Source organism: Tamandua tetradactyla, chromosome 16 (assembly GCF_023851605.1).
Source record: "Tamandua tetradactyla isolate mTamTet1 chromosome 16, mTamTet1.pri, whole genome shotgun sequence".
Classification (NCBI taxonomy): Eukaryota; Metazoa; Chordata; class Mammalia; order Pilosa; family Myrmecophagidae; genus Tamandua; species Tamandua tetradactyla.
The window spans coordinates 24,472,375-24,496,599 of record NC_135342.1 but is presented as its reverse complement, the minus strand read 5'-3'; the positions used below and the strand labels follow the sequence as shown (position 1 = coordinate 24,496,599).

General features: G+C 44.9%; 1 protein-coding gene across 1 annotated transcript; it reads left to right on the top strand.

Moving 5' to 3' along the window:
• The first annotated feature begins 1,650 nt into the window (after window positions 1-1,650).
• DLL3 (delta like canonical Notch ligand 3) lies at window positions 1,651-10,154 on the top strand. Its single transcript, XM_077131882.1, has 8 exons — window positions 1,651-2,380; window positions 2,506-2,787; window positions 3,627-3,684; window positions 4,761-5,003; window positions 5,947-6,164; window positions 7,076-7,298; window positions 8,749-9,340; window positions 9,590-10,154. Exons 1-8 carry the CDS (start codon window positions 2,312-2,314, stop codon window positions 9,717-9,719), a joined length of 1,815 nt encoding a protein of 604 aa, XP_076987997.1. The 5' UTR covers window positions 1,651-2,311; the 3' UTR covers window positions 9,720-10,154.
• The last annotated feature ends 14,071 nt before the right edge of the window (window positions 10,155-24,225 follow it).

Genomic DNA, 24,225 nt, shown 5'->3' with positions numbered 1-24,225 from the left:
GATGATGGACTAGGGTGGAACCCATGGAGCGGGGAGAAGACCCATCTCAGAGGACAGCTGTAATTATTGAGTCCCTAACTGTATAAAGTACTTAGCATAGTGGCTGGTACCTGAAACAGTCAAGTCTCATATTTCAGGGACGTTTGGATTCTAAAGTCAGCATATAAGGAAAAGTCCTGTAAAGCCTTAAAATACACTTCACATGCAGAAATGAGATACTCCGTGTGAAACACCATCATGCTTGGCACAAACCTTCAGTAAAGGTTGGCCATTTTTACTCTCTTCAAAATTTGGGGGATATCTCAGAACAGGAGTCATTTAACCTCTGAAATGATCATCTGAAGTACATCTTCCCACAGGTGTATCTAATAACTGCCCAGTTCGCTCTCACTATCTGCTGTGGTGGGGAGTTCACTCTCCCACCTATCCCAGTTTGGGGCCCTATTTGCCTCCCAATAACTTCATATGGCTCAACCCTTTGGGACTACAGAACCTGTCTGAGCATGGGTAATATAGAGGGAGGTCCTCAAGTATCACCTTAGAAGCCTTAGATTTTGAGGGCACTGGGGAGCCATGGAAGAGTCTAGTAGTGTGCAGGGTGGGGCATCGTCCAATGTGTGTTTTAGATCCTATTGGCTAGAAGGATCAGGGCCGGGATAGGAGATACAGGCAGAGTGATCAGGACTGTAGGAGCACAGAGGAGGTGCCTGATTCCTTTGTCGCCGGTAGGAGGGCAGGGGGGAGGGTTGTGTGGATGAGGAGGAGGACTTCCTAGAGAAGGTGAAGTCTGAATGGTGAAAACGAAGGAATTAAAGCAGGGAGTAGAAAGAGTATAATATGCAAAGGGAACCCGAGGTGTTCTGCACATGCCCTTCCCTGCTCAAAACCTGATCCCTCCAGTGTCCTCAGGATTAAGAGACACCCTTTAGATTGGCACTAGTTATTTCATTCATTCAAAATTTACTTAGCATCTATTGTATTCCTGGTTATAGTCAGTGATGCTTAATTGATCACCCTGTCTTACTCCTGGAAAAGAAAAATATGTCTATTAATGGAACCTGTACTTTTTCCTGTAATCATTAGCCTGTGGTGTTTTTGTTGTTTTTGTTTTAATTCTGGAAGAAAAGGAAACCCACACATTTACTCAGTGAGTGATTATGACCAGAGGGATAGGACATCTGCTCTGGACTTGAATTCCTTGCCTTGGTCCTGTATACGAAGGGCTTCTGGAAGGCCCAGGGGTGTCCTGCTTTCATCTTAGGATGGGGGAGGCGGTGCCTGGTGTATGAAGACAGAATTTCCTGCCCATTTGCTCCTCACACCTTCCGGAGGCCAAACGGGCAGCCCAGCTGCGGCCCAAGGGGGCGGGGCGCATCCCCTGGCAGATGGTGGCATTTACATACAGCTGGGAGACCCCTCTGAGGCGAGGGGTGGGGGTGGGGGGAGCCTTTGCTCTGGCGTCTAATATGGCATTCTGGGTGGAGAAGGTGGCTTTGTCTTGGGATAGGGAACACACATGAGCGCGCGCGCACACACACACACACACACACACACACACACACACACACGGGTCCACAAAAAAACCCAGATCATCATAACCACACAGGCTACACTCATGAGCCTCCCACCAGGCCCCCCAAATAAATACACACCCAGGCTTGGTCACACATACCCCTCAGCCATTCATGACCTCACACGACACACAAACACACACAGTCACCTAGAGAAACCACCTGCACAGACCACAGTCACAGGTTCAAACAACTACATTCAGTGGACCAGGATCTCACAAAAAAACACACTAAGAAGCATCCACTCAGCCACACAACCTCAAAAGTCACACAATCATGAAGTCCCCCAGTTTCCCATGTGTGCACACACACATACACACAGATTCTTAGAATTATTTACAACCTCACAGACAGGCTTAACCATACCCAGTTACACAGACACACAACCACAAAGTCATATACATCTCAGTTAACTCTCTTCCCCATCACGCATGGACGCACACACGGAATCTTCAAATCATTTAGAACCTCACCCGCTGGTTTAATCCTCCCCCCATCCTCTGCCACATACAAGGTGGCACCACAACTAACCACACTCTCTCCCAAGATCATACACTCAGGACATCGCGGGTGCCCACGACCACGGAGAATCTCAGGTTGCTCCTGCACGCTCCCCTTCTCCTGCGACCCCCTCCCTTCGTGCCCCTTGGAGACGGCGGCTGCCTCAAGGGGCGGGGCCGCCCCCTTGGCTATAAGACTCCGGAGCCAGCAGCTGCGACTCCTGAAGCCCCCGAAAGACCATGGTCGCCCCGCGGATGCCGTGGCCCCTGTTGCAGGCAGTGCTCCTGGTGGTCCTTTTCCTCTCCCAGGTCAGAGACCCTCGGGAGATGGAGTGGGAAAGGGGGTTGAGGGGGGCGAGCCCTGCGGAGGGGACTGGTTGCCGACGAGGCGCCTGGGATACAGCCCCCTCACCCTGGGACCCTTTCCGCCTCAGGCACAGCCTGCGGGCGTCTTTGAGCTGCAGATCCATTCTTTGGGGCCAGGACCGGGTCCGGGGGTCCCGCGGTCACCATGCAGTTCCCCGGGCTCCTGCCGACTCTTCTTCCGCGTCTGCCTGAAGCCGGGGGTCTCCGAGGAGGCCGCCGAGTTCCCGTGCGCCCTGGACGCTGCGCTGAGCGCGCGAGGACCGGTCTACACCGAACAGCCCCGAGTGCCCGCGCCTGAGCTGCCGCTGCCAGACCGCCTCGTGAGCGTGCCGTTCCATGACGCTTGGCCGGTGAGACCTGGCCCGGGGCATCCCGGCGCTGGAGGCCTTAGCCTGACACCCTTCTGCCCTCTAACTTCCAAGACTCAACTCTGCTCCCGGGGGGGGGGGCCCAAATTCCCAGATTGTACCATCTGGAACCCCATGTTTCCAGATGCCTAAACCCTACGCACTCACTGAGAATCTCATATTTTCTGATCACCTCAAAAGCTCTGGCCCCACCAGAGCACATGGTGGACCCCAAATTCCCAGAACCCCAAACCCACCCTCTGAAAACCCTAAATTCTCTGCTCCTTGGGGATCCCTAAATGCTGGGATCTTCATCTTTATACCAAAAGCCCCTTGCACCTAGCCACCCCCCACCCCGTATTTGGACACTCGCAGTCTCCTCTCTCCTTATCCCTTCCCTTCTCAGTTCTTCCAGTTGGGATCCCCATTCACCACTCCTCATCTCCAGAATCCTGTTCTCCCACCCTCAAAACCCCAAAAGCAGAGGTGAACAGACCTGATTTTAAATTCTAGACTCTTGTCCTTTTGGGTGGGTGATTCCCTTTCCCAGTCTCAGTTTCCCCATCTGTAGAGTGTGATCATCATTTAACCTTAAAGGGTTTCATGTGAGGAATTCAACCAGGTATCTTCAATAAAGGGTTTAGCACATATTAAGTACTCAATAAAGAAAACCAAACATGTCATTCCTTCCTTGCACCAGACCCTGTGAGAATTGTCCTTTGCTTGCCCAGTATCCAGAGTTGGCTATCATGCTTCACCCCTGAACTCTGACCATCACCTTTTATTCTTTCCTCTGTCCCTTCCCCAACGCCACCCGCCCCCCCCCCCCCCCCCCCCCCCAGGGCACCTTCTCTCTTATCATTGAAACCTGGAGAGAGGAGTTAGGAGAGCAGACTGGAGGTAAGTGTCTTTAGTCTTGGGACTGAGGTATGGGATGTGGGAGCTCCTGGGAGTTGGAGCCTGATGTGGGTTTCAGGATGGTAGCATGGGACGCCTATGGCCCTGAGGCATATAGTGTGAGGCATTCTGGAGATCGCTGGACCTATGGTGTTGTCACAGCTGACAACTGTGACATGTGACAACTGGACCTCTGGTGCTGAGGCTGAGGCTGATAGCTCCAGGGCTCTTGGCATCTCAGTGGTACGGGGTGAGGTGGGGGAAGCTCATTTAATATCTTGGAATCACAGCCACCAGAATAGGATTTACCATTTCACAGCTCAGCTCTGGTGTCTTGTATCATCATTGTGATTTTGAGAACCCAAGTTCAATATTGAGTGACTTCTGGTTTTTCTATGGGAGGCTCTGTCACACATCCATGTAGAGGTCTCAAAGCACCCTATGGGAACTTGCAGCTTTACCAGGAAGAACAGTGAGAAAAGGTTTCAGGTAAAGATATGGGGTGTGCTTAGCCTTACTTGGGGGAACTGCTCTGGCACTATGTAAAGCCTGGCCATAGGGGGTCCTGTCACCATTCGAAATAGAACACGCCTACAATCCAGTGCTAGGGTGCAACAGCCTTGCTGTGGAGAAACTGTCACTCTGCTGATATCCCAATATTGGGAATTTATGACCTAGAAACTGGAGTCTCTGTCATCATCTGATAAAGGAAGATCCTTAAGTACAATATGAGGTGTTGTTACCTCATGTCAGGAGATCCGCTGTTGCACCTTGGCCATATTGAAATATCAAATCCCACAGGGTGTTTATAGGGGTAATTTATCTACCAATTAGGGGTATCATCACCACTTAATGTACAAAGTTTCTGGGGTGAAATGGGGGCATTATGACTTTTATTATGACATCTGTCACAGTGGTTACAGTGCACTAACTGTGGTCACGAAGTCAAAGGACTCCAGGGCTCCATAAGGGATATTTGGGCCTCGCCAAGGGTAGGGGGTGGAGGAGAGCGCAAGCCTGAGTGCACCCTCCTTATTCGGGTCGCTTTCGGTTCCAGCGCCCTTCTCTCAATCCCGCAGGGCCCGGCTGGAGCCTGCTGGCGCGTGTGGCCAGCTGGCGGCGCCTGGAGGCCGGGGGCCCGTGGGCCCGGGACGTGCAGCGTGCAGGCGCCTGGGAGCTGCGCTTCTCTTACCGGGCGCGCTGCGATCCACCCGCGGTCGGGGCAGCGTGCACAAGTCTCTGCAGCTCGCGCAGTGCCCCCACGCCGTGCGGCCCGGGACTGCGTCCCTGCCCGCCGGTCAAGGATGAGTGTGCTGCACCACGTGAGTCCTCCTGTTCAACCCCATGTCATCCCACCTGGGAACCCTGGCCCCTCCTCAACTCCACTTACGGCCCCCAATCCCCTCTCACAACCCAACTTTCTTCTATTCACAGGCCTCAGCCCCATCCCCCCATCCAGCGACCACCATTAGGGAAATTGAGGGCCCCAGACCTCTCCCCAGACTTTTCTTCTTCCCAGCACTCTCAACAGCCCAAAATAAGTACCCCACACCCATTTCGCATGCTGGTAGCCCCCAGTTCCTCCCAAACCCACGCCCCTTTCCAGATGCCCCCTACAGTTCTCCAAATTCTGGATCCCTTCCCACTCCACTCAGGAGTAGGTTTAGAAATGCCTTCCTGACCCCCCCCCCCCCAAGAGATCCTCCATCTTCCCTCCCTTCTATTGATGGTCAGATCCTATTGCTTTTTTTTTTCCCTATTGCTTTTTAATGTCTGCAGTTCCCTAACCTATACCCTGGGTCCCATCAGACCCCTCCCTAAGTTTTGGAGCCCGGCTAAGGCCCCTAGGAATCCCAGACTAATCCACATCCTCCCAGATTCACAACTAACCCAAGACCATCCCATCTCCCCGGAAAGGCCTGGATCTCTCCCTGGTCACACAGATCCCCTCCCCTCATTTTCTCCACTTGAAGTTCAGACCTGGAGCCCCATCCCTATCCTTCTTCCAAGAAAACAACTCAGGCCCTATGGCCCAGGTTCAAATCCTTGCTCTCTACTTCTCAGCTGGGTGAGTCATCTTGAGTCTCAGCTCCCCGTCTGTAAACTGGGGATCACAATACAATCTGGCCCAGAGGGTTGTCACAGGCTGAAACTAGGTGGTGTACAGAAAGTGCTCAGAAACCTCTCCATGATGCTCATATTCTTGACCCTGGCCTTCCCCCGCACCGCTAAGTCCTCTTTCCTCTGCCTCTTGGTCCCCTACAGCGACATGTCGAGCAGGCTGCAGCCCAGAGCACGGCTTCTGTGAGCAGCCCGATGAGTGTCGATGCTTGGAGGGCTGGGCTGGGCCCCTCTGCACAGTCCCAGTCTCCACCAACAGCTGCCTCAACTCCGGGGACTCATCCTCTGCCATTGCTGGGTGCCTCGTACCTGGGCCTGGGCCCTGTGATGGGAACCCCTGTGCCAATGGAGGCAGCTGTAGTGTCAGTATCACTCCAACCCCTCCCCGCCCTGATTCCTACTTTATCCTGGGAGTTCCCCCTCTCTGGGGTCCCATGAGATATCAGCCTGGGGAGGAGGATCGGGGGTTGCCATCAGGGAAGGCAGTTTGCATCTGGGGCCTCAAAGGAAGATTGGGTGATGTGGATGGGGTTGAGGAGGACAGACCTAGTGGGCAGCTTGTAAAGGTGTGGAGCTGGGAATGAGGAGGAAGAACCATGTGGGGCTCAAACTGCCCACTGTAGGCCAGAGAACAACCAAGGGAGGAGATGGAGGGCCCGGGGTGATAGGGATCTGGGGGAGGTGAAGACATCAGAGAAGGCTTTCTGGAGGAGGTGGGCCCAAGACAGTGCTTCTGAATTATGATTTGGCTGAGGGTGGTGACTGGAGGGGGTAGGCCAGGTGGGTGACATGGGGTGAGCAGGTGTGGAGTGAGAATAAACCAGTTGTGTAAGGGGATAAAGTAGAGTCCAGTGTGACCTGGACATTGTCACCATGGGACAGTGAGAACACTCAGGGTTCAAGCTGAGGGGGTGACACTGGGAGGGAAGATCAAGAGAAGGCTTTCTGGAGGAGGCAGGCTTAGAACTAGGACCTCGGAGTAAATTTGATTCTAAAGGTGAAATCTGGGAGGGCAGATCTGGCAGGCAGCATGGAGGCAAAGGTGCAGAGCTGGTAATCAGTGCCTCTGGACCTCCTCCCTGTGGGTCAGTTAAATGGGCACAGAAACGTGGAGGAAGGGAGGGATTGTCTGGAGACAGCTTCCCAGTGGTGCCCCTGCATACTGGGAGGTGGCCCTGGACAAAGAGCAGACTCCAGTGGTCAAAACTCTGAGGTGGGGGCTTGGAGTTTACTCCAGGGACACCCTGTCCGAAGCCTTCTTGCCTCTGCCCAGGAGACACTGGGGTCCTTCGAATGCACCTGCCCCCGTGGGTTCTATGGGATCCGATGTGAGGTGAGCGGGGTAACATGCGCAGATGGACCTTGCTTCAATGGAGGCTTGTGTGTGGGAGGTGCAGACCCCAACTCTGCCTACGTCTGCCACTGCCCATCCGGCTTCCAGGGCTCCAACTGTGAGAAGAGGGTGGACCGGTGCAGCCTGCAGCCATGTCAAAATGGTGAGGTGGGGAGGCCAGAACAGGGAGGGGCAGGATGGGGGTGGCGCTGTGGGCAGGAGCAGGGCTTGGCTTGGACAGTCCTAAGTGGGAATCTTAGCTTGCCTCCTCTGGCCTGTGGGCTGGGGAAGTGACACACACTGCCCCCACCCCCAAGCCCAGCCTCAATTTGCTCTTCTGTAAAACGGGCAAGGTGATATTCCCTAACTGATATTGAGTACCTACTGTATGCCAGGCCCTGTTCTAGGCACTGGGAATACAGCAGGGATTAAAACACACAAAAATCCCCATCCTTGTGAAGCTGAAGGGGAGATAAAAGACAAACAAGATAAATCAGTAAGTTATATGGAAGATGATGATAAACCCCATGAAAAAACATAAAGCTGGAAGAGGGATGAGGAGTGTGTATGGGTGGTAGGTTCGCATTTTAGCTACAGTGGTTATAGAAGACCTTGTGGAGGATGTTAAGGAGGGAACCATGTAGGGCTCAAGGAGAAAAGTATGTTCCAGGTAGAAGAACAGCAAATGCTAAGACCCTGAAGTAGGAATGTGTCTGGTATGTTTGAGGATCATCAGTCTGTGCCATTGGAGCTGAGTGAGCTGGGGGTGAGTAGTGAGAGATGAGTTCAGGGAAGTGGTGATGGCAGATCATGCAGGCACTCTTGGGCCCCGGGGAGGACTCTGGCATTTACTCTGAGGGAGATGGAGCCATGGAGTGTTCTGAGGAGGGCAAAGTCCTGATCTGAGTTAGGTCTCAAAAGATGAAATGAGATCATGAATATAAAGGGCTCCACACATTCTTGGGAGTGGATATAATAGTCATTCTCTCCCTGCCCCAAAACAACCTCACAAGAGTTTACTCTGGGCTGGGAAGTAGTCGATACACAACACTCACCATGGGGTACCAGCCCAGCAGAGACAGACCTGTCCTCCAACACTGACGGCCCAGTGGTGAGGCCTGGGATGGGGGTCAGGACTGTGTTAGGAAAAGCACAAAGCATTGTGATCAGGGCTGGGGATGGAGGCAGCCCAGAGTGTCTGACCCAGCCTCAGAGAATCAGAAAGGCTTCTTGGAGGAGGGGACATCTGAGCCAAGACTTGTTGTAGGGTAAGCTAGAGAAGGAAAAAAGTGAAAAAGAATGGTAGGAAGGGAGAAAGTAAAAGGGAGAGGGGCATCCCAGGGAGAACGGTTTGGCCTGGTTCAAACAATAGTTTTGGGAACCGTTCACCACTTAAGGAAGCCCAGAGAAAAACAGACACAGCGCCAGAGTGGTGGGCCTGACTTAGGCCAAGCCTTCCCGGGACAGAAAGGGACAGTCAGCTTTCAAGGTAGAGGAGGAAACCCAGAGAAAAGGTGAGGGCAGGGATTACAGTCCTGAGGAACAGAAGAGCGTGGCGGGCTTGGGGGTCCTCCTGCCCCCAGGCCGCGACCCTGCCGCCTCTTTCCCCACAGGAGGGCTCTGCCTGGACCTGGGCCACGCCCTGCGTTGCCGCTGCCGCGCGGGTTTCGCGGGTCCTCGTTGCGAGCACGATCTGGACGACTGCGCCGGCCGCGCCTGCGCCAACGGCGGCACGTGCCTGGAGGGCGGAGGCGCGCGCCGCTGCTCCTGCGCTCTCGGCTTTGGCGGCCGCGACTGCCGTGAGCGCGCCGACCCGTGCGCCGCGCGCCCCTGCGCTCACGGCGGCAGCTGCTACGCCCACTTCTCCGGTCTCGTTTGCGCTTGCGCGCCCGGGTACATGGGCGCGCGATGCGAATTCGCGGTTCACCCGGATGGTACTGACGACGGCGCACGCGCATTGCCGGCGGCCCCGCAGGGCCCAAGGCAGGTGAATCCGCAGCACTTCCCTCTGCCTCCAGCTCTGGGACTGCTGGTGACCGCGGGTTTGGCCGGCGCTGTGTTCTTGTTGGTCCATGTGCGACGTCGTGGCTCCGGCAGGGATATTGGCTCTCGCCTGCTGGCGGGGACCCCGGAACCACCAACCCAAGTACTCCCTGACGCGCTCAACAACCTGCGGGCTCAGGAGGGCTCCCGGGATGGTCCGAGGTGAGGGGTTGAGCCGCAGGATATGCCTTGTCCCCGCTGGCTGCATGTTTCAATCTCTATAGTGTAATTGGCCTGATTCATTGATGGGCTTTCCTGATTGGTACATTCCTGTTATTCTCTAACTCTAGCTCTTTTCTAGTAGAGTCGCTCCGCAATTGCCCTGGCCCTAGTTGGCCTTGGGTTCCTCTTGATGGTGAGTGGGAAAAATAAGGTTGAGAATCTAAATGGTCTGAATCTTTCCTTCTGCAGTCTGACCGCTGATTGGAGTTGCCCTGAAGATGGAGACTCTCGAGCAATTTACGTTGTATCTGCTCCTGCGATCTATGCCCGGGAGGTAGCTACACCCCTTTACTCCCAATACCTTGAGCATTCAGGTTAAGCCTCTCCATCTGTAAAATAGTGAAGGGAGAGTTTCTGGAAGGTCCATAAACCCACTTTAACCTCTGATTTAATTTAAGTCTGTCCTGCATTTCTCTTGCTGTTGTTTTGAGCTACAGGCCATCTTTTCTTTTGGAAAACCTGTGGGCTTCTAGAGGTCAGAGTGGGGTGCCCCAGCCAGAACCCATCACTTGATTTCCACTGACTGTGGAGAGGGAGAGGGAGAAGAGGTGAAGACAACTCCTTCTAGATGCCTCCTATTCATTTTGTTTCTAGGCCTGATTTGTCCCTTCTCCACCACTGCCTGGAAACAGCCTGGACGTTTCTGTATTTACTTGGTGGTGCCCAGTCTGTACTCCAGACACATGGAAGTTCAAGCTGGAAGGGGTGGCTGGGAGGACTTTGCCTTTGAAAGTTGTACATATTGTTATTTATATCATATATTTTTCTCTCCCCATCTGTCCAGAGATGCATATAAAATCTCTTATTTTGATCTTATTTAAGCCAGCCTTGTTTTATTTCTTTTTATTTTGGTATTGAGGCTGAGAGGAGAGACTTGTGTCCTGAGGAGAACGATAGATAGGACTTTTTCTGTTGCAGGGAGAGGAAAGAAATACTGGTTGAAATAATAAAAAACAATGTATTCTTTCATAAAAAAGGAAAAACCTGTTTTAAGCATAACTTCAGGCATAACTGGATCCAAGGGCGCAGTGTCCTCTATCTGTCTTCAGTTGGCTGCTTTACCCTCGGATGCCGTCATTTGTAGGCAGATCCTCATTGGCCCTGGTTTGTCACATGGCTGTGTCTGAACCGGTCACCAGGGAAGCATGGCTTACTGTGATTGGCCAAGCTTGGTCATATACCCACTGGGTGTCAGGAAGTAGGGTCAGCCTACCCAGATCTCATGGAATGGGATGGGTGAGGAGGAGAAACCCCTCTCCCTAAAAAAATCAATACTGGGCAGGTAATCCCAACAAAATCAACTGGTAGGAGCAAAAGGAACCCATTTTACAGAGGACAGAGATGAGGATCAGAGAGTGAAGCAACAGGCAAGACAGGGCAAGTGAGCATGAAAGCTGGGTGGAATAATCTTATATAAAGAACTCACTGGGTTTTGTGGGGATGTATTGTACTTCATAGTTTCTAAAAAGCAAAATGGAACTGTGTTGGCTACCTTCAATATCTTGGTATTTTCAAGATGTGGCATAAAATTAAAAGCCTTGAGAGTCGTTTAGCTTAATTTCTAAAATGAAAAATACACAGTCCGCCCCACCCCAATCCAACAGTTGTGCTTCTGGGAATGTATCCTACACATAAGCTTTCACTTGTGGATGAAGGTGTCTATGTTGCAGCATTGTTTATGATAGCAAAAGACTGGAAACAATCTTTTCATATTTTATCAGTGTCTGATGATAGGAGACTGATTACAGTATAAATAGAATATTATGCACCTGATAAAATGATGAGGCAGATCTATATGTGTAAATGTGAAATGACCATCAAGATATTTTTTTCCCAAGGGAAAAAGGCAAGATCCAAAAGAAGGTATAGGTATACCTCGTTATACTGCACTTTGCTTTATTGTGCTTTGCAGATACTGTGTTTTTTATGAAACTGAAGATTTGTGGCAACCCTGCATTGAGCAAGTGTACTGGTGCTATTTTTCCAATAGCATGTGTTGGTTTCGTGTCTTTGTGTCACATTTTAATTAAGATATATACCTTTTTTTAGACATAATGCTAAACTGTTAAGCGATGCACACTTAATAGTAGTGTAAAACGTAACTTTTTTTTTTTTTTTTTTTTTTTTTTTTTTTGGTGCATGGTCCAGGAATCGGACCCAGGTCTCCTGCTTGGAAGACAAGCATTCTACCACTGAACCACTCATGCACCCTAAACATAATTTTTATATGTAATGGGAAACAAAAAAATCATTGCTTTATTGCAATGATTTTCTGGAACCAAACTCACAACATCTGTGAGGTATGCCTGTGTAGGAGAAAGAACAAAGTTGGAGGCTCATATCTCTCAATCTGAAAACTTAATGCAAGGATACAGTAATCAAAACAGTGAAGTACTGGTGCAAGGACAGAAATGAGGCCAGTGGAATAAGATTAAGAATTAAGGAATAGGGTGGTGCAATGGTGGTTCAGTGGCAGAATTTTCACCTGCCATGACCGAGACCCAGTTTCAATTCCTAGAGTATGCCCATGCAAAAAAAAAAAAAAAAAGGAATTAAGGAATAAACCCTCACATCTATGGCTACTGATTTTTACGAGGGTGCTAAGTCCACTCAATGGGAAAGAATAATCTTTTCTACAAATGATGCTGGGAGATTGGATATCTATATGTAAAAGAACAGTGGACCCTTGCCTCACACCATATACAAAATTTAACTCAAAATGAATGAAAGACGTAAAGCTAAGATTTAAAACTAAAAACTGCTAGAAGAAAATGGAAATATCTTTGGATGCTTGTATTAAGCATAGATTCCTAGATTTTACACCAAAAGCACAAACAATAAAAAAAAATAAAGAAGGATTTCATCAAAATTAAAAATGTGTGTGTCAAAGGAAATTATCAAGAAGGTGAAAAGACAACCTACAGAATGGGAGAAAATATTTAGCAACCATATAGTGGGTAAGGGTTACTATCCAAAAAATAAAAACCACTCCTACAACGCAACAACAAAAGGACAAATACCCCATTTGAAAATGGGCCAAGGACTTTGTGCCAGTTTGAAACTGTCATGTGCCCCAGAAAAGACATGTTCTTTAATCCTTACTTAATATTGCTGGGTGGGATCTTTTTTACTGTTTCTGTGGAGATGTGACCTTTTCATTAGTTGGTTTCCATGAAGCTGTGTCTCCACCCATTCAAGGTGGGGTCACTTACTGAACCCGTTAAAGAGTGAACCATGTTGGAAGAAGCTTCAGTGCTGATACAGCCCACACAGCAAGAGATCTTTGGAAATGCAGAAGGAAAACTCCCCTGGGGAAGACATGAAATGAGGAGAAAAACCTAGCAGACACTGCCATTTGCCTTCCCAGCTGAGAGAGATATTCTGGACCCATCTGCCTTTTTTTGAATCAAGGAATCTTTCCCTGGATACCTTAGTTTGGACATTTTTGTAGCCTTAGATTTGTAAACTTGCAACTTAAAATAAATTTTGCAACTTAAATGTTTGCTGAATTTCAGAGCTGGAGAACTAAATCTGAGTCTCAGTGTCATACAGATAGCTAAAGTTCCATGAAATTACTAGGTTATACGAAGAGCAAAGCACTTCAGAATTTAAAGATAAAGTTTACAATCTGAGCTTTAATTTTTATAATCATTTTTTTTTTTTTTTTTGCATGGGCAGGTACTGGGAATTGAACTCGGGTCTCTGGCATGGCAGGCGAGAACTCTGCCTGCTGAGCTTTATAGGCATGTTTAAATGAAGCTACTTTCAGGAATAAGCATATTAGACAGCTGCTTCATATCAGGAAACCATAGCAGAGATTTTAATCTGTTTCACTTTTATACCTTTACCAGAGTTATGTTAATTAACAAATAAAATGCAATATATATATTTGTCCTGCCTTTCTTTTAAAGTTTTTCCATGTCACAGATGGAGCTCTAATCTATAGCTGACCAAATACACTTTTAGGTAAGTATTAGAGCATAACAGTGCAACTGACAGTTTGGCTGTTTCTATGATCTGTAGCCTTTTAAGAAAAACTAAAACCATGACTAACAACACCATACCATTGCTTATCATCAGATTAGTATCAGCATATAACATGGACACTGAGAATATTGCCAAATTTTTAGGAATTTTATACAATCTCTAAATATATGAAAAATAAATTTTTGCCTTTTCCCCCCCTATTATTTATTTTTATTCCATATGTTTTACTCCGTCTGTTGATAAGGTAGATAAAAGGAGCATCAAACATAAGGTTTTCACAATCACACAGTCACATTGTGAAAGCTATATCATTATACAATCATCTTCAAGAAACATGGCTACTGGAACACAGCTCTACATTTTCAGGCAGTTCCCTCCAGCCTCTCCACTATGTCTTGAACAACAAGGTGATATCTACTTTATGCATAAGAATAACCTCCAGGATAACCTCTCCACTCTCTTTGGAATCTTTTAGCCATTGACACTTAGTCTCATTTCACTCTTCCCCCTTTTGGTTGAGAAGGTTCTCTCAATCCCTTGGTGTTAATTCTCAGTTCATTCTAGGGTTTTTCTCAATCCCTTGATGCCGAGTCTCAGCTCATTCTAGGATTTCTGTCCCACATTGCCAGGAAGGTCCACACCCCTGGGAGTCATGTCCCACATAGAGAGGAGAAGGGCAGTGAGTTTGCTTGTTGTGTTGGCTGGAGAGAGAGAGGCCATATCTGAGCAACAAAAGAGGTTCTCTTGAGGGTGACTCTTAGGCCTAATTTTAAGTAGGCTTGACCTATCCTTTGCAGGGTTAAGTTTCGTATGAGAAAACCCCAAGATTGGGGGCTCAGCCTATTGCTTTGGTTGTCCCCACTGCTTGTGAGAATATCAAGAATTCAACTTGGGGAAGTAAAAATTTCCCCATTTCTCACCATTCCCCAAAGGGAACTTTGCAAATACTTTTTTATTCGCTGTTCAAGTCACACTGGGATTTATCAGGGCATCACTCTGGACAAACTAACAAAATCTCATGCCCTACTCAAGGTTCCATGTATTTATGGTGTTCAATTAAGCTGTCTACATAGGTTATATTAGGAAATGCACTAGTCAAAATATAAATTTTGTACCAAATAAACATTTTTTGCTTTAGTCTCACACAAGTTAAAATTTTAAAATATTAATTCCCATCTATTTTCAACACCCTACAGTAATGACATTCCTTTGTTCTTCCTCATGCAAAACAGTTTTTAAATTTGTACATTTGGTCACTATCATTATATACTCTAGGTATTCCTAGATTATACCATCTCAGTCTTTATCATCTGTCTTTCTTTCTGATTTCATTTGTGCCCCCAGCCCTCCTCCCTCTATCATTCTCACATTCTGCTTCATATGAATAATATTTTACCTGTACAAATTTAACCAGCAACGGGATAGGAAATCCCTTTTAGCCACTGTAATACTTCCCGAACACCCCTATGCAAAAAGTTAAATATTTTAGCACCTTACTTACACAAGATGAAAGAATGAGTTATTTGTAACAGTTTTTCCCTTAACAGTGAGGAGACTTGTCTTCTGAAATAAAGAATGACAGTGCCAACATAAACATTAACAAGGATATTATTCAGATGTCCACATTATTTTTAACAGGGAGAAAACTAAACTTTAGTTTTGTATGAATACCTGCCTTGACATAAAAGCTTTCTTTTTTTAAAATATATGATGCACAAAGCTTTTGAACCTGCACGCTTCCTTCCAACAACAGTGTTCATGAAGGGGGAAAGAGACCGAGTTACTACAAAATAAAGGAAGAAGGAGGAAATTTATGCTTGGGTTTAGAACACAGCCAGGCATCTATATACTTTATACTCAGAACATACAAATAATTACTGTACAATATGCCTAAAATCTCTCAGTCCAATTCAGCACTACCTTCAGGAGTCAGAAAAGACCCACGTTTGAAATATAATCAGCTTTTTTTTGATACGTAAGGGATTTATATCCAGAAAAAACTCAAATTTTTCTCAACATTCTTCCCAACTGCATTATATTACCAGGAATGTGCTAGTTCACAAAAAAAAATCAAGTTTTGGCTTCTAAAAAACTAGTTCAGAGCTCTATTTATTTAAATACTACTTTCTTATTTAAAGGTCTTACAAGTTACCATCTCTTTCATTAGGACTTCTTAGGTAATTCTTTATCCATTTTCTTTTTAAATTCTTCCATCATTTTTAATTCCTTCATTATGACTGTCTTACACTATGCCTTCGTACAAGTATATCCTTAACTAGAATATAAACTCTTTGAAGCTAAGACTCATATCTTTTCTGTTCATGGCAGCATTTATTAACAATTTATTGATTGAAATTAACAAAGCCACTACAAATTCAAATTCTTCCACATACTGAGGTAACAAATGGCCAATTAATCAAAAACCAGATTCTTTGAAATCCAGGTAATCAAGTTTATTTAAAAATTCATTTATATTTCTTACTAAACTTAACTGATTTCTTAAATAGAATATGTTTGAAGCATTAGCATATTCTTATTTTATTATACTAGGTACATTGAACTTAACCTCTCTAGTTAGGCTATTTTAAGAGGAATATTGAGAATGTATTTATAATACTAGCTTAATTTATCAGTAAGATTATATAGATTTAGGGAGAACACACCAAAGTAGATTAAAATTGCATGTGTTCAATTCAAAATTTATAATAAAATTCCTTTTGTCAGAGGTTGAAAAAAATGTTTTTATAATATCTTAAAATGCAAACAATTTTAAAATCACATTGACTATCAAGTTCTAGAAAATACACTACAATTATTTAATTTGTCCCAAGCCTACATTCAGGAAAAACTTTCTCATATCTCTCACACATCTTTCATTTTACTTATTGAAATTTGATAATTAGATTTTATTCAGTTAGTCCTATCTCAAGGCTATTTATATTTTAATAATGATCTGATTGCTACAGTTACCATTGCAAAGGTATTATTGGGGGAAAAAAAACTATTAACAAACATAGCCTATTCTATAGCATTTTTTTTTTTTTTTTTAAAGAGAGAGGGAGGAAGGGAAGGAAAGACAGAGAAGGAAGGAAGGATGCAAGGAAGAAAGGGAAACATCTTTAAACATTTTCTTGTTTTATTATATTTTGTTTGTTTGTTTGTTTTTTTACATGGGCTGGGGCCGGGAATCGAACCGAGGTCCTCCGGCACGGCAGGCAAGCACTCTTGCCCGCTGAGCCACCGCGGCCCGCCTCTATAGCATTTTTATGCTTACCATTTCTAATCTCCAGACCCAGTAAAAAAGAATTCTAACCACACCTTGCCATATCTTTCCGTGTTTAGCCATCCCCCATGACTGCTTGAAGTGCTTGGACCTTAGGGCAGGGATAGGCTGAACAGAGAGAAAGATCTCAGGCTTGTTGGAATTGGAGTTTTTAGTTGAGGATCATGGAATTTTGAGAGTTCCTATGTCCTTCTTTAACTGTTTTCAATTAGATCTATTTTACCAAAAGCTATGACCAGGACAATTGGAAAAGGTCTTTGCAGCCCTTCAGCAGTTTTCTGCTACATTAAGAACATTTCAAGGGTGGTTTCTTTCTAATGTCCAGGTTTGTTTACAGTAATTACAAAACTAAGCCTTTTGAATCTTGCTACTCAGAGAGTTTTCCCTCCTTTTGCTCTTTTATTTCAGAAGTGTCAATTTATATTTATATCAGGCACCTAATTATTTCTAAGGAGTTCAGGTAGAGCTCTTTAAGAATTTTATTAATTTGCTATTACCATCTGGAGTATGAGAATATATGTTGAAAATGCAGACAGACACAAATAGAAAATTAGTTAGGCAGGAAACAGAAACAGAAATACTTTTAAGAGGGTCAAATAAAGGATTGAATATATTATCTCATACCATTTCTACCTTTTTGCAGAACAGTATCTTTAACTTTAATTATAATGGTAGTATTTTCATTTTAAATCATGTTGAGGCCAGATTATGTTACAGAAATAAAACTTTTTTTTAAAAAATAGACTCATGACCAAAAATCTTTTCAATTTTCAACACAGCCCAATGTTAGGTCTGGAGGACAGGATCCCTTCCCCCAGGATGTGACCTACCCCTGACAAATATTTCAGAAAGCCTCTCCCACCCCAACCCACCCCAGCCCACGTCTCCTTCACCCTCCAGCAGTTGTCCTCTAGCGATAAAACTCCCCTTACTCAACCTCCACCCTTGACAGTTACAACTCTGCATAACTAAGACATGTTTTATAATTTAAACTTCACCAATGGAAGGCTTCCAATACCCAAAAACACACCAATAAAAACCCGTCTAACCCCTGCCCCCAACTCCCTACTCCCAAGTCATAAAAACCTTACCCCCTGCCACCTCAAGGCTGCCTTTTCTCCCTCTTTTGAAATGCTGCCTGGGTGGCTCTGTTTCTTCCTGAAATAAAACTTCATTGGAACTTCTTCGCCTCATCTTTGGTGAGTTTGCCAAGTTTGCCTTTCACCCAAAGGTTCCCTTTTTAAAAGAATTTCCATAATCTGTTAGGATGATTTGACCAATACAAATGCAGGAGCATATCAATTAATAATTAGACTGAGCAGCTCATAAACAGACATTTAATGCTTAACACAAACATCAACTCTTACTAGAACCAGGTAACACATCAGCTAGCATTTAAACAGGCTTACTTAAACTTCATAAAGTACCAATTAATTATTGGATTACTCATCTTTTAGGGGTATAGTCAATAGACATATTTAGGCCAGAGGCTCAAACCCTGTACAGAACTCACACCAAACACATCAATTAACAAACAGACATAAAACACTTATCACATCAATATAACAATTAACCAAAATGTGGGTAACAAACCAGCTAACACTTAAACAGGCCTAATTAATTACATTAAACACAAGTTAATTGTTGGATTAGGTCAGGGCTTCAGACCCTGAACTGTATGGTACCCCAAAATCAGAAGGTGTCAGGGTCAGAGCAAAGGGGATTGTTCTTGAAGTGTGACCCAGACCTAGGTCAAGGGGACTCGAACCTCCTGTTTACTCCCCAATCCACTTTTACCCTGATGACCCACTCACCCAGTCAGATGTCTGAACATGGAACTGGAAGTGATTTCTCACTTTGAAACTTTTCAAGGCACCAAAAGTCTCTGGAGTGCCAGCAGAACAGAGAAACCCTGGTTGCTAAGTCTCTAGACTAAACTCAGTCCAATGGCCACAAAAGGCCGAGTTACCTGGCTCACCTCCTCTGCTGGGGCTCCAGAGATTTGGGCATTTGTCCCATCTGGGTTGCCAAATTGTTACCAGAAAAAGGCCATGGATTCTTTTGACCAACCAGCTCACTAACCAATTCCTGAGACACTGGAGTTCCAAACAGATAAAGAATTTATTACTAGGCATGTAGTAGGAGAGCAGATGGTTTAGGTGGCCCAAAATCTGCCTCCCCAAGTTTAAGGGGTTCAAGGTTTTTAAGGATTTTAGCTAGGGGAGATGAGGTCATTTTGGATAGTAAGTTCAAAGTAGAGAAGGAGACAGTGTTATCATTATCATTTCAGTAGGAGAACGTAAGTTGAAAGGAGGGGAGGCAGAGCTATCACTTCAATACTAAAGGTAAGCCCAAAGGAAAGGAAACAAGTTCTTTTTCAATAGCAGAGTCTAGCTGATATGATTTACAAATGTCTGGGACTGAAGCTAGTTAATGGCTGACTCCATATTCTTCAACAGCATTAAGGCCTTTGTCCTATAAGAAAATGACCAGATGGAGGGGTAACAGCTCTTACAGTCACACGAGCACAAGATAAGGGCTTTTACAAACATTTCAGATATCAGGGCAGCTGGATTACAATTTAGGTATTTCAGGTATTCCCCTCTGTCTACTCCAATATCCCAGAAAGCAAAAAGGAATATGATTCAGTAATCAAAAGTCATCCCTTAAATCCTAACTTCTCAGTTACAGTAGCTTAGACCTTAATCTACAAGTTACCTAGACCTCTTTCCACCATTTTCTTACACACATTCTGTGACTAAGCATGTAATCAGCCTTCGCATGCTCGATGATCAGATCACCTCTAATTATGTCATCTGGGGCTGCTGTGCTCATTATCCTAAACCCTGCCCATCTTTTCTCTAATTAAAAAACCTAAATTACTGCAATTTGGAGAGACAGATTTTGGGTCGATAGGCCACCTGCTCTCCTACTATGCGCCTAGTAATAAACTCTTTCTGTCTTTGAAACCCTGGTGTCTCAGGAATTGGCTATTGAGCAAGTCAGGCAAAGGAATCCATGACCTTTGTCCAGCTACAACATTGCTGGTGGGAATGTAAAATGGTGCAGCTGCTTTGAGAAAACAGTTTTGCGGTTTCTTAAGAAATGAAATGTGTCCACAACAAGCAAACTCACCATCTTCCCCCTGTCTACATGGGATATGACTCCCAAGGGTGTGGACCTTCCTGGCAACATGGGACAGAAATCCTAGAATGAGCTGAGACTCAGCATCAAGGGATTGAGAAAACCTTCTCGACCAAAAGGGGGAAGAGTGAAATGAGACAAAGTGGCAATGGCTGAGAGATTCCAAACAGAGTGGAGAGGTTATCCTGGAGGTTATTCTTATGCATTAAGTAGATATCACCTTGGTATTCAAGATGTAATGAAGAGGCTGGAGGGAACTGCCTGAAAATGTAGAGCTGTGTTCCAGTAGCCATGTTTCTTGATTATGACTGAATAATGATATAGCTTTCACAATGTTACTGTGTGATTGTGAAAACCTCGTGTTTGATGCTCCTTTTATCTACCTTGCCAACAGACGAGTAGAAATATGGAATAAAAATAAATAATGGGAGAAGAATGAAATGTGGAATTGCCATATGACTAGCAATTCCACTCTTAAATATCTACTCAAGAGAAATGAAAACATGTAACTGAGAAATCAGGATTTTGATTATTGAATCATTATATAGAGATTCCTTTTTGTTTTCTGGTATATTTGAGCAGACAGAGGGAAATTCCTGAAATCCCTAAACTATAATTCAGTTGCTCTGATATCTGAAGTGATTGTAGAAGCCTTTATCTTTTGTCTTCATGATGTAAGAGCTGTTACTCCCTTTATCCAGTCATTTTAATATCTTTTTTTGTTTGTTTGTTTGTTTTTTGTTTAAACATGGGCAGGTACTGGGAATTGAACCTGGGTCTCTGGCATGGCAGGCAAGAACACTGCCACTGAGTCACCATGGCCTGCCCTGGTCATTTTCTTAAAGTAGCTTGTAGGACGAAGGCCCTAATGCTAATGAAGAATTTGTAGATAGCCATTAAGTAGTTTTAGTCCCTTACATTTGTAAATCATACGGGCTAACATTGCTATTGAAAAGATAACTTGTCTCCCTTCCTCTCGGCTTACACCTTGAGTATTAAATTGATAATGATAACACTGTCTCTTTTTCTGCTTAGTACTTGCTATTTAAAATTGTAATGATCTTATCTCTCCTTGCTAAAATCTATAAAAATCTTGAATCCCCCTAAACTCAGGGAGACAGATTTGGGGCCATCTGCTCTCCTGCTATCACCTAGTAATATATTTTTTCTCTCTTTGATACCCTGATGTCTCAGAAATTGGTCATTAGAGCACATCAGGCAAAAGAATCTGTGGCCTTTGTCTGGTAATATATATACACACAAAGACGTGTATGCAAAAGTTCACAGCAGCATTATTCATAATAGCTCAAACATGGAAACAAACATCTGCCTCAGATGTTAGGGGTTGAATCAAATCCCCCCAGAAAGATATATGTTCTGATCCCTAGTAGTTCAGAATGTGGCCCTTTTTGGAAATAGGGTCATCACAAATAGAATTAGTTAAGATAAAGTCATAGTTGAGTAGGACGGGCCCTAACCCAGCATGACTGGTGTCCTTGAAGAAAGGGTGAAGAGATACAAGCACACCATGGTCAGGACCCCACGTGATAACTGAAGTGCTGCAAATGCAGCTGCCAAGGCTGCATGCGAAACTAGGAGGCGACCAGGAAGTGTCTCCCTGTGGGTTTCAGAGGGAGCTTGGCCCTGCTGACATCTTGATGTGGGACTTCTGGCCTCCAGAACTGTGAGAATATACTCTTTTTTGTTTGTTTTAAGCACCAAGTTTGTGGTGCTTTGTTGCCTCAGCCCTAGGAACTAATATAATCAGTGAAAGGATGAATAAAAAAGGAATAGCCATACAGTGTGTTAGAAAGAAAGCCATACCTGAAAGAGAACAAATGCTCATCTGATTGTTACCAGACAAATGCTGTGGACTCTTCTGCCTGAAGTGCTCAAAAACCAATTCCTGAGACACCAGGGTTTCAAAGAGTGAAAGAGTTTTTTACTAGGCATGTAGTAGGAGAGCAGATGGTCTAGTGGCCCAAAATCTGTCTCTCTGCACTGCAATAATTTGGGTAGTTTTATTAGAGAAAAGATGGGCAGGGTTTAGGATAATGAGCACAGTGGCCCCAGATGATGTAGAGGTGATTTGATTATTGAGCATGCACAGATTGATTATATGCTTAGTCACAGACTGTATGAAAGAAACTGGTGGAATGGGGTGTGATAGTTAGGTTCAGGTGTCAACTTGGCCAGGTGAACATGCCTAGTTTTGTTGTTGTGGACATGAGCCTATGGCATGTGAATCTCATCTGTTGCTGATTACATCTTCAGTTGGCTAGGAGGTGTGCCTGCTGCAACAAATGATGTTTGATTTAATTGGCTGGAAGCTTAAATGACAGAGCTCAATGTAGCACATCCCAAGCAGCTCATCATACCTCACTCAGCGCTCAGCCCTGGCCTTTGGAGATGCAGAAAGGAATCACTCAGGGAAAAGTTGTTGGAACCCAGAGGCCTGGAGAGAAGGCCAGCAGAGATCACCCTGTGCCTTCCTGTGTAAGAAAGAACCTCAGTTGAAGGTAGCTGCCTTTCCTCTGAAAAATCATTTGCTTTTAACTAAATAAATCCCCTTTTATTAAAAGCCAGTTCATCTCTGGTGTGTTGCATCCTGGCAGCTTTGGCAAACTAAAACATGGGGTATAGGAGACTTGTAGGCTAAAGTCTAAGCTACTGTCCATGTCACATGGGCCCGCTTAGGTTAAATCCAGTTTCATTCATGAAGATAATTTGGGACTTGGAGTGAGTTGGTTCTGGGCAGACTATTCATTAACAAACACTAGGGGCTGTCTTTAGCGATTATGAAACTCTAAAGTTGAAAAACTGGATACCTAGGTGCAGAGGAAGGTTAGTCACAAGGTTTCTACAATCATAGGGGCAGAAGATAAGGGCTACACAGTCATTATCAGAGATCAAGGCAGCTGGACTACAATGCAGAGATTTCAGGTATTTCCCTGTCTACTCCAATATTCCAGAAAGCAAAAAAATATTTATATAATGATTCACTACTCAAAAATCATCCCTTAAATCCTGATTTCTTGGCTACAATTCCTCCCTGTCCTTTGACCATTCCCCAATCTTGGGGGATATCTGGATGATGATTACTCTGGCTACTTCCTGCTGATGAAGGGGCATCAACCCTAAGGTTTTGGGGAGTGGAACTCTTTAGATTGCATTTGGATATATTTTTTAAATTCAGACTTTTTCTGGAGCATTAAGGCTTCTCCCATATTTTGGTTATGGCAGGGCTTGGATAAGAGACAGAGACATGTTTTAAAAATGAGTGTGCTTGTAATTATTATTACTAGTACCATTAGCCCTGCTTGTAATACTGAACAAAACCAGGATCTTATTCCTGAAGGAAGCCAGCTAAATAAATAGAATATGCCAAAGGAGGTGGAGCTACTGTCTTTGGCATTAATTTGATTTATCATATGTTTTAATAGTTTAGTTACATTTTCAAATTCATCAGGTATATGGGTATGTCATTCAGCTTTTATTATAGTACATGTCCCTCCCTGTGAAGCTAAGACATCTAAAGCCATTCAGTTTTGTAATACTGCTTTACACATTAGGGTCATTTCAGTGTTTAAAAGAGATAAACTGTTGAGGTTATCATATAAGACTTGCTGTGTAAAATTGTTCTGTGCCTCTATCTTAAGTATAACATCTTCAATACCTAATGAAGGCAGAAATATAGCAACTAGATGGTTATATCAATGAAATACTGACCAGGCCCATTGAGGTTTTAACAATGATAGATGTGTTTCTGAAGGTAGAATTTTATGAATGCTTCCCTGAACCCATGGTAGTCCCAGAGTGCATTTGCCCATCCAACCTGGGGGTAACCAGGGCCATATGTTGGTGCCACAAAACCATTGAGTTCTGTTCAGAGCTACCCACCAAACATTAGGTCTATTAGTCCAGTCCCAAAACAGTCACTCCTGTATTATTATGGTTTGGAGACACTGCTCTGGAGGCAGCCATCCCATTTTCCTTGCAATGAAAGGGTTATACTGTTGTGAATTGTTCTGTAGTTCCCAACAGAGAGGGGCTGTCTGGCTTAATTTACCATACCCAGGCGTTAGCCATACCATGCCATCCCAAAGTTGCAAATACTTCTCTTTTTCTTTAATAGTTAAATGCTCAGCTTTATTGTCTAAACGTTTTGCATATTGAATAGCCCTTTACGCTGTTCTGTCTTATGAAAAAGAAATTCGGTGCCCTGGGGTTTCTAAATTAACTGGCCACCTTTTTGGATCTGCATTGTTATATTCATGGTATTGAGAGTTCCCCTTGGTTCTTTCATCCTTTCAATTAATTTTCTTAGTTCCTTCCAGTCTGCTCCCTGGAGGGGTGATATCCACCAAGGCAACACAGGAACACTAGACATAGGTAACTGGCCACACACCCA

Coding starts and splice junctions, on each gene's coding strand:
- DLL3 (XM_077131882.1), top strand. CDS start 2,312: ATGGTCGCCCCGCGGATGCCGTGGCCCCTGTTGCAGGCAGTGCTCCTG. Junction 2,381..2,505: donor TGGTCCTTTTCCTCTCCCAG/GTCAGAGACCCT, acceptor TTTCCGCCTCAG/GCACAGCCTGCGGGCGTCTT. Junction 5,004..5,946: donor GGATGAGTGTGCTGCACCAC/GTGAGTCCTCCT, acceptor GGTCCCCTACAG/CGACATGTCGAGCAGGCTGC.